At 34.6% G+C, this 10,919-nt stretch overlaps 2 protein-coding genes across 2 annotated transcripts; one reads left to right on the top strand and one right to left on the bottom strand.

Annotated features, from left to right (window-relative positions):
* Positions 1–14: 14 nt before the first annotated feature.
* Positions 15–8,477, bottom strand: LOC125077407 (mitochondrial uncoupling protein Bmcp). The gene is made up of 7 exons (XM_047689341.1): positions 8,155–8,477; positions 7,857–8,004; positions 6,514–6,718; positions 4,445–4,702; positions 4,280–4,369; positions 3,674–3,857; positions 15–3,401 (listed from the first exon to the last, which is right to left on the bottom strand). Exons 1-6 carry the CDS (start codon positions 8,216–8,218, stop codon positions 3,738–3,740), a joined length of 885 nt encoding a protein of 294 aa, XP_047545297.1. The 5' UTR covers positions 8,219–8,477; the 3' UTR covers positions 15–3,401; positions 3,674–3,737.
* Positions 8,478–9,157: 680 nt separating this feature from the next.
* Positions 9,158–10,573, top strand: LOC125077410 (proteolipid protein 2). Its single transcript, XM_047689344.1, has 3 exons — positions 9,158–9,704; positions 9,783–10,043; positions 10,292–10,573. Exons 1-3 carry the CDS (start codon positions 9,582–9,584, stop codon positions 10,376–10,378), a joined length of 471 nt encoding a protein of 156 aa, XP_047545300.1. The 5' UTR covers positions 9,158–9,581; the 3' UTR covers positions 10,379–10,573.
* Positions 10,574–10,919: the final 346 nt, after the last annotated feature.

Raw genomic sequence — 10,919 nt, 5'->3', positions numbered from 1 at the left:
TAAAACAAAACAAATCAACACCAAAATAATATTTATTCGATTATAAATTTAGCTAAATTTGTACCTACACACATTTACAGTTACAGCGTGTTTATAACACATACTTATACTATAGTAGCACGGAGTCTTCTAAATTACCTTAATTATAGACAATTATTTGAGGGTATTTTAAGAAAACGCTTCTAAACTTTATCAATGGTACTTGTAATGTTATTATGAATAATACAGTATAACAAAATATTTGGCCTCTGATCTACTTATACATTTAAAAAGTAAAGGCATATGAGAAGCAAGTTCCAAAATACAGAATATTTAAGCTCAAATTCGCAGTTCTAAGTAAATCGACATTTCTAAAACATCCAGTACAGTTAGAAAAAAAAAAACCGTAAAACCGATCTCATAGAATACATACTTATTTATGTTAAATACAAATTGGCAGATCGCTTAAGCAAAAATAGTTTATTATATACATTAGGAAAACACTAAAATTAACAATTTAAATATTAAATTTTCTGGTAAAAATCATCTAAAACAATTAAGGAAATAGGAACGTAGATTAATTTAATTTAGGGAAGAATATTTTGAGTTTTTCAAGTTGTATTAAATGGACATTATTTAAATGTATATTAACAAAGTTATTTTAAACTATGGAGGCCATTAAAGATACAGAGTAATGTATAATTTCCATTCAAAAATCACTTCCCAAATTCAAATAACAAAAGTCGTACATTGTTTTATTTTAAATACTTAAGTATATTAAATGTTATACTGTCCATACCAAATGCTTCGAGGACAAGACCTTTTAGAATGGAGCGTCACATGTCAAGTGACGTGTGAAAGTACCGTTTGCAAAACTATTTAGTTAATTTGTTTATATATTACATTAATTTATGATACATTGTAACCAAAATGATTGCGAATGATGAGAAGTCGTATTTAAGAAATGCTAATTAGAATTAACCGTCGTACCGTTGGAAAAAGATGAGACGTGTTTTATTCGTGGAGTAATTAATATATATAAATTTAATTATTTTGATTGTGTTACTGAGCTTTAAACAGACATTGCAATGTTAGTAGTGCGTACTTATTCGTAAAACTTTGAACGTCTTTTTTTGTATCAACCTTCTCATTATACAAGCATTATTTATATATTTTCTTAAAATTATTTCTTATTGTTTTTCTGACACTTCGTGTAATGGAACACAGATTTAAAAGGTCCCATTTTCCTAGCATTTGTAATAAATAATATAAATTAATGATTAGACACGAATACGTTTTAAATTGAAGTAATTGTGTTATTACATCTACATCTTTTATTTTCCTTCTTTCCTAACAACAGGTCCCATAAATACAGATAACTATCACTGCAGTCACTCGTAGAACTACAAAAGGTAAAAGCATTTTTTTTAAATGCTAGTAACAAATGATTTTTGGCATTACCTTTATTGTTAGTTATAGCAGCACGCAATTTTATTTTTATTAATATTTTAAATGCTTAAGATAAAAACAAGATATACTGATAATAATTTCCACTGTACAGCACCAGACACTTGATCTATGATTTCAAATAAATCACACGTCTGGCAGATTCGATTACACCAGCTCTGCAAACGAAGTCATCGAAATATTAGCTTGAATCTCTCGTGTAGCGCCTGCCTTACATTAATAGGAAACATCATCTAAATGCACTTGGTGCCTTAATCTCGTTAGCATGATATGTTTCACGGTTATACTTAACTTACTCTAATAAACAAAATTTCAATACAATCATATAAAATGTCAAAAGTTAATCAAACATTTAAAAATAAATAACGAATTAAAACGGATGATTTATGCAAACAAAACCGAAAAAAAACGGCAACTTTTTTTAATAGGAAGTCATTTGTGACGTGCAATTTTCAATAAGTAAATTATTACTCATAAACTATTATTAGTCTTAAAATATTACCAGAGTTAAACGAGAAGGACTATGTGGCATTACGTCCTCATTCGTAGCTTTGACTGTCGTCGACTTAAAAACACGTCGATGACACTTGTTACAAGATGGCCTGTCAACATTCGACGACGAATAAATGAAATCTTATTTTGCATAAATGCCTCGTTTATGTCAAGAGTGATCACGACAGACCGAAAAGTTGATATCGACTATGTTATTATTACCGCCGCACCAACCAGAACTGAAGCTTAATGCACGTCACGATATATGAACAGACGTCATAAATATTTTTTCGTAAAATACTATTTTATAAATTTGATTATTAAATAATATACAAAGGGTTTGTTTTAGCTTGGACAGTCTGGAGAAATTCTACTAGCATGAAAGCTCACGCTTAATCAAAAGCATATTTAATACCAAAAGTTTCTCCATAAAAAAGGCAACAGTAGCGTCCATTATTCACTCAAAATAAACCATTCCGCCTACCGTATGCGACAAACTGGCAGATCTGGCTTTATTAGACATTTATATTTCACGATGTAAATAAAAACTCTAAAAACGGTCCTTGAAGACTGCCAAGCCCTTGTATCGTTCAATTATATGTTATTAAAGTTATTATTACATAAACTTGAACCCCCAAATCACGCTACTCTAGCACCGAGAAGCTTCAGAAGCGTACATGGTGAAATATCCGAAGTTGTTAAATCAGTAGGAAGAGATTTCGTAGTAAATCAGTCAGTCGGTCGGTCAGTCGTATCATTCAGTCATACCATCAGTAAATATTATCTGGCTTGACACGTAAATACTACAACATCGTCTGAAAGCACTAACTATAATTAAATTGAATTAATATTCATACTAATTAAATCAAATTGAAAGCCTTCAGTACGTTTTATAGAGTTCGTTCCGCAGGCCGCCGCAGAGTTACGTTTTCACGCGACATTTCTATAAGCTCCGCTTTATTGTGCACTACTAACAGTTCTCGATTAATATACCCTTTACTTATAATACACGTTATTGCACTTAACTAATTATATTCACATTAATTTAACGTCCAAAGTTCCGATAGCAGATTCGTCGGCGTTCAAAACGCCATTTTTCTCAGACTCATAATATCGGAGATTAATCGAGCTCTCGGCCGATGACATCGCGTCCATTCGATGACAAACGTCATTTGGCTTGTCTGTGGTTGGAATAGACCATATACAATACAACATCAAGGACAGACGACGTCTGCCGACGGTTTTGCTTGTAACTAATATTTGAGTTGTAAATACTAAGTCGGAAGAAAATAGCGTGTAAGCGTTCCATTACAGCCGAGTCGAGATACTATTGAGATTAATATATTAATTACTAATTTTTAAACATATAACCTAACCTCTAATTCTGCTAAATGGTATATAAAGCATTGGACAACATAAATACTAGAATTCAGCTACGAAAGACCTGCGCGTTATTGTTACATCTGAAACAAAAATACATATTTTTAATATATGACGAAATATTTTTAATTAAATAAATTACACACTGGCAATACATATTGATATTATAAAACATTTCGACGTTTTCAAAGTTCTTTATTGAAGCATGCGCCTGAGTTTTTAAGCTACATCAGTACGAAACATTTCGGGAATTTTTTACAATTGTCATTAAGAGGGCGACACTTATTATGTAATAACTAACCGCCCGTCCCGAAGAAAGAAGTAATTGTGAAGATAATATTGTGACTGTACCCACCACGCCCCGTCGAGTGCGCGGTGGGCGGCGCTCCGCGTTGTTAGTCGCGGCTCTTTCAGTTTACTCAGTACAATCGCTTGAGCTGCTCGTAGCTGATGAAGAATATGATGTTCCACGGACCCATCCGCAGCCACGTGGGCACGAAGCCCTTGTACAGAGCCAGGAAGCCCTCGTTCCGAACCGTCTGCGAAATTAAAAGAATACTCATTATTTTATGTGACAAGCCAAAATCAATAAAAACATTCGTCGCCATTTATTTTCAAATTCAGGTTTGTATTGTTGGAAAAATAAACCAACCTTGGGAAATACGACGTTATGTCTGCACACGGGCTCACCGTTAAAATAGAGTATCTGATGAATTTCGGGCTCGTGCAGGTTTTCTCACGATGTTTTCGTTAATTGCTGAGCGATGTATTAAATTACCATGACATTTCTCGGTACCGTCGACAAAAAAACTACAGATTTTTTTTAAAATAACATTCCCGAATATTTCTATTAAAAGTGAGATAAATGTATTGATGTAATCTTCAGTGGTATTTTCATGAACCCACAGCAATGCCAAGCGTCGCGTCATACGACGATGACGGCCAAAACTCTCCGCCTCACCTGCACGAAGCAGTCCACCGTCCCCCTGTATATCCTCACGCCGGAATCGGCCGCGCCGTCCTTAGTCTTCCTCTGGTTCATCAGTCGCGTCTGAAAGGAGATGTGAACACATGAGCGCGGGCGGGCGGGGCGGGGCGGGGCGGCGGGGCGGGGCGTTGCACTGACCCGCACGACGTCGAGCGGCGTGCTGGCGACGGCGCTGCCGAGGCTGGCGAGCAGGCTGGACAGCAGGTGGTTGAGCGGCGCGTCGCCCAGCGGCGGCGTGAGGCGGCGCTTGCAGGCGTCGTACACGGGCAGCTCCACGGCCGCGATGAGCGCGGCGCGCTGCGACGTGGGCCCCACGCCGCGCCACAGCCCGCGCGCGCCCTCCGCGCGGTACATCTCCGCGAAGCCGCGCACCAGGCTGCGCTTCTCGTCGCCCACCTGCCGCCCGATTGCGTTCATTCAGGTGTGATAGACGTCCCTATACTCGGCGACGTGTTATTCGAACTGATAAGAGAGCCGTGTTTGTTTAAGATATTTTAAATATCACCACCACGGACCCCCTAGGGAGTATTAACTACATTCGCTTGCGTCGTTTAAGCCTATTTACATTTTAATGAGACGATATCATATATGTCCTCATATCGAGGGAGCTGAATTATCTAACTACATTCATAATATTTAACATGTTTATTGAACTAGCTAATATTTTATACCGAACATTATAGATATAACGACGACGGATAAACAAATGAACACTAGCCAATATATTCTATGTTTACAAAACATAGTATTACAATAAATAAGTAGAAATACGCAGCGTCCTTGGAAATAAACTATTTTTTGACGTCAGATTGCATGTATGATATATGTCTCTTGGCACAAACACACATCGCCTAGTTCATGACTAATATTTACAAAATGAAATTGTATGAAGCAGTATCTGTACATAAAGACATTATTTAGTTACTCTACTTTAATTACCGACGTTATTATATATGGATGACAACTAACTCTTCATCAGAATAGTTAGATAAACATCTAGGTATTGCGGAAAAAATCCTCGTAAGCATTTACTTGGTGGTAGGACTTTGTTCAAACCCTCCTAAGCAGGTACCACCTAATCATCAGATGTTCTACCGCTAAACAAAAATATTAAGTATTATTATTGCGTTCCGATTTCAAAATCGAATGAGACAGTGTAACTACAGAGGCACAAGGGACATAATATCTTAACTCCCCAAGATGGGGGTAACTTCTTTATACGTGGTACACGCACTAGGTTTTCGATACGATTTGTAGCCGACACAAAAAGACCTCTCATGTTTTCTTTTTGAATTTGCTACATAGATGAGTTTGTTTACAAACTAGTGCAATATTTTTTTTATGGCCTTGGTTGGCGGACGAGCATATGGGCAACCTGATGGTAAGTGGTCACCACCGCCCATAGACAAGGCCGCTGTAAGAAATATTAACCATTCCTTACATCACCTATGCGCTTCCAACCTTGGGAACTAAGATGTCATTTCCTTTGTGCCTGTGATTACATTCTGTTTAAATTTGGACAGAATTCAGAACAGCTTTAGTAGTTTCTGTTCAGACTTATTACGACGTCACTTTTTCTATACAATCTCGTGACGTACATTCAACGCTCTAATTGTGTTTTTGATTTATTTTTAGTTTAAAGGTAATTAGGTATTTAGGTTTCTATGTAACTTGGCAACAGAATAACAATTAAAAAAACCTTGAATCAATTCGTTTCTTTTATCTTTTTTCAGGTCATTAGTAACAACTTTTTCTATACAGGTATATACGTACCTATTACATTCGGCTACCATCTGCCATTTTCATTGTCATTCTTTAAGGTCAAGCAAATTTTATTTTGTTTTCTTTTGCTCAGGAATGCTTCCTACCTTTATTATTAGTTTATATCAAATTGAAAAAATAAATTTTATTTTGGTTTATACACCGTGTATACATACATATACTATTCTGATTCGAAATCTAGTATTTTAATATTAGAAACAGGCACTCCAATTTTAATATGTGTATAAATACACAGATATGCTATATATAACACAGCATCTTAGAAATTTGATAAGAATTTCTGTCTAGAACTATAACGATATATGTACACCAATTCGGTGACTTAAGTTTTTTATTTTAGTTTTTGTTTTTTGTTGACGTAAAATCACTTGAAGAATTGAACCTAATGAGTTGTACGAGTGCCGCGTCCCCACACAGGGCAGTACCTGCATGCGAACTTTCAGCACGTCGGTGGGGTTGGCGATGGCGCTGGACAGCCCGCCGGCGAAGGCCGCGCAGAACGTGTTGGTGGGCAGGTGCTCCTTGGAGCCGCCGTCCGCGCGCCGCGCCGCCAGCGCCTGCTTCAGCGAGTAGTACGTGCCGAACTTTATGGTGCCGTACGTGGCCTGCCGGAGCACCGCCGGCCAGATTCTGGTTACCAGATAATGTATACCGGTCATTCGTAAGCAATTGTTTGCTTTTAGCTAGACAAATTACAGTTTATTCTTTGTTAAGAAAAAAATAACAACAACATAACCAAGATAAAATCCTAAAGAAAATAAATTATTTTTAATAGTCAGTACTATTAATTGTAAACACTTTAATTGTGTTGGATTAGAGGCTGAAATGATATCTAAATCCTTCATTTTTAATGACCCAAGTCGAGATGAGCACTGATATCAGTTTCACTCTACCACTAAGAATTTTAGTGACATGAATACTAGTGGTATTAGTAAACTAAATAATAAGACAACTGGACAATTGGAGAGTGTCACCCATAAGCATTGACCCACGTAAGAAATTTGACCCATTTAGCACATTGTCAATGTACTACCAACTTGGGAACAAAGATGTTATGTACCTTGTACCTGTAGTTACATAGGTTCACTTAATCTTTAAACCTGGAATAGCTGATTTAGGTGGAGCTACCCAGTTGGGCTTTCACAAAACCTGTCAAGCAAAATTAAACCTTATACAATATATAAATATATTTCGTATAAGGCTTCCATAAGCCTTCAGAGAGTTGAATATAAATAATAAAGTTTAAAAACCCAAGCAATGCTTACACGGTAACAATAAAAACACATAAATGATGTAGTGACTTAATGATGTTTACATTAATAACAATTTAATTGCGTTTTATTGTTCCAGTGATTGTGATGTAGAAAAACATCGTAAGCTGATGAAATGTAGAGATAAGACTAGTAAACTAGAAACACTAATATTATAAACAATTATATATTCATCTTATGAGTTACATCACCTCCAATCAATATCGAACTCTATTTGTTTTATGTTAAAAAATATATTTATGACACTATCCTATACATTAATAATATGTAGGTGGACACTTCAACTATATACATATATATATCGTTGATGTGTCGAAAAGGACATTATGACACTTGTTTATGAAAGGATCACCGCCCATGGGCATACTATGGAAATTATCATTATTATGAATATGAACCATGTCTTTAATTGCCAAATTTTCACATATTAATCATTCAGTATTACTATTTTAGTTACAAAACTGAATAAAGAACTTATATAGAATTGAATATCTTACCCACAATACAGTGCCTTTATGCCCTCCTGTTGGGAAGTTTTCACGAAACAGTCCACCATGCCAGTGTAACGTAGCTCGACATGCCGAGGGTCTATCTTCTGACCCTGGATTTGCAGACGAGTTTTTGTTGTGTCAATGGGGAATGTACCTGATACCGACAAGAACTTCAGTGACCAGAGAATAATGCATAACATGTCTTATGAAAAACTGAAAACTTTATCGTCATTATTTTAACTTATTAACTAGAGAATAACAGTCTGCAACCAGAAAGCATTAGAGGTTAGAAATAGGGACTAACCGAACTCGGCGACGATAGACGCGAGGCCGCCATAAATAAAAGGTCTCCAGTCGCTATCTCCCATTACATGCAAACTATTATTTGCAATTTATGTATTATTATTTACAACAAGCAATCTATGAGAGCCGGCGTAAATAACTATTCAATTAACCACTTATATGAAAGCACGGAAATTATTGTATGAATATCAAATGACTCAATTTCATCAAAACCACACAAAACACGTTACACGGATTCTGAATGTTTATTTTTATTACAATTTTCTATTTTCCTTCTCAGCTCTTTCGACCGAAGACTTTTTAAATGTCACATCACATATGTCATTTTTTTCTGTTTATTCATTTATTTTTATTGCTTAAAATTAGTAAAGTCAAAGAGACTACATAATACAGCCCCATCTTTAGTTAAAAAATGAAATAATTAAATATACCTATGAACCAAAAAAAAAAACACTTTAAACCTAAGGAAGTACGTAATAATATCAGACTTTTCAACATTAAATAAATACATATAAGTTTCGAACTCAAACTCAAAACTTATAAATTCTGTATCAAATTGTAAATTCTAATAAAATTCTCTAAATTCTAACAGGTATAATCTTAAACTACAACTTGTCATATAACGCACAGTCGAAGTTTTGTACTCGAATTTCTTATGAAACGTGAAAACTAAGATGGAATTTTTCAAAATTTATCTCCTATAAGGATCAAATGAAGGTTGAATTTTTTTAATGAAAGTTCGTTCTTTTAGCAAGTGTCACAGCATTTTTTGATAATTCATCGACCAAAAGTTGTTTGGATTTAGATTAAGTTGTATACAAAAATTTCATAATTTTGTAACTTCATCTTGATTTTTTATTAGTGTTTATTTTTTATTTAGTTTTTAGGATTTATATATAAGTAAAAGACCGTGCAGCCATACGTCGTAAAATTATTTTGTTAAGCAACTGTTACGTCTGTTATTAAACGCACACCACAGAGTAAATACATTTAACTTTATTAAACATATCACTTATCTAATTATCAATCAATCTCGTAGTATGTATCTCTTGGAGTACATAAAAAATATATAAAAAATAAGAAAAACGTACCTACATTGTATTTTGCAGATAATAAAAATAGCTATAGATTATTTTATTTTGATAAGAGACTACAGGAAAATAATAAAGGAAATCCTTCCAAATATTTGTTGTTGTAAATTGTAATTTTATGCTTTAACAATTGAAACGGAAAACTTTCGCAATACTTGCAAATTTGTTTTAAATCAATAGATTAATGTGCCTTATCTATCCAATATCTATTGCATTGATATAAATTGATTTAAGCTATTTATTGGGAGTTATAAATTAATAATTGCACTTTTCTATAAGGCTCGAGTCTCAACGTACTTGTTAATATTATAGAAATCGATTTTACTTCTCAACCACAATGTTTGATCACTTTGCCCATGGCACACCAGTTGCCGCTGAACCTCCGCCTCCCCGAAAAGTTTTAAGGTTTGATAAGGGCTATTGGAAGACAATGCCCGGAATCCTGAAAATAGTGGAACTGGTATGTATGATATCACAGAAGCTTAATTTACTGTTCATCATAAGTAATTTTTTCAGAAGATTTATTTTTTATTTTAAGGTATGCAATATCGTCGGTTTTATTTGCATAAAGATATCCTGGGCATGGTTGTCAGCGATATTTTACAATATTTTATACTGGGTGGGAAATATTATCACTGCATTCCTGTTCCTCATGTATACATTTCACTTTGTGGAGAAGTATGATCGCTGGCCGTGGCACAAGTTGGAGTTCTTCTACTGTTCAGCGATGTCATTGTCATACATTGGTACATCTATATTTGCAACAACACTTGGAGAAAGTGTCGGGTATGCTGTTGGGGTAAGATTTTTATTGCTGTATATTATTATTATGTATTGATAGCAGAGACAATGAACTACATGATTTTAAATTGCAACACAATAGACATTGGTGCTATAATAGTTATGGCTTATGGGCAGCACTGCCACAGTCTGAAGATCTTATCTCTTGCATCAAGTTGGGCTTGCTTCCTTGTGAAACTCTAGAAGAATTTAAGTAATATCATGTGTTAATATTTTAAATTATACTAATTATCTATTTTTTTTCAGTTCTTTGGCTTATGTGCCATCATAGCATATGGCTTTGATGCTTATTTAAAATACAAGGGATGGAAAAGAGGATTGCCACCACAATGACAGATTATTACACTAAATCACAACACTAAAATGTTTGGTAAACTTTTATAGTTAGTAAGATATTATCGTCACCCTGCAGTGAAAACTGATTGTAGAGGAACTTCATATAAAGTATTTTTATGAGAGAATTTGTTTAAATGATTGTGAAACAGACAAATTCCATGAATAAACCACTGTATGATGGCCAAGCTTATATTAACTCTAAATATTCTGAAGAATGAGAATTTATATAACCAATCAACCTCAGAGCTATCCATCAATACTAACATTATCAAAAGGTAAAATTTGTTTGTTTGTATGTAGGGAGTTATATCGGGAGCTAAATATACATTTTGTTTCTAGTAGTAATGTAGCTTTTCACTTGTCAAAAGCTACATTATTCCTGAGTGTTATAAGCTATGAATTAGATTTATATCATACATTTTAGTCTAACTATTACATTTTTGTCAAAAATGTTTTATTTGGACTTGTATAAATTACAAGATTTTTTACTCAACTAATAAAGCAAGCAGTGAATTGATGCTTATCAGGTTTCCCTGCA

The sequence above is a fragment of the Vanessa atalanta genome, chromosome 3 (assembly GCF_905147765.1).
Source record: "Vanessa atalanta chromosome 3, ilVanAtal1.2, whole genome shotgun sequence".
Lineage (NCBI taxonomy): Eukaryota > Metazoa > Arthropoda > Insecta > Lepidoptera > Nymphalidae > Vanessa > Vanessa atalanta.
The sequence above is the reverse complement of the archived record's forward strand: the minus strand, read 5'-3'. Positions and strand labels throughout refer to the sequence as shown.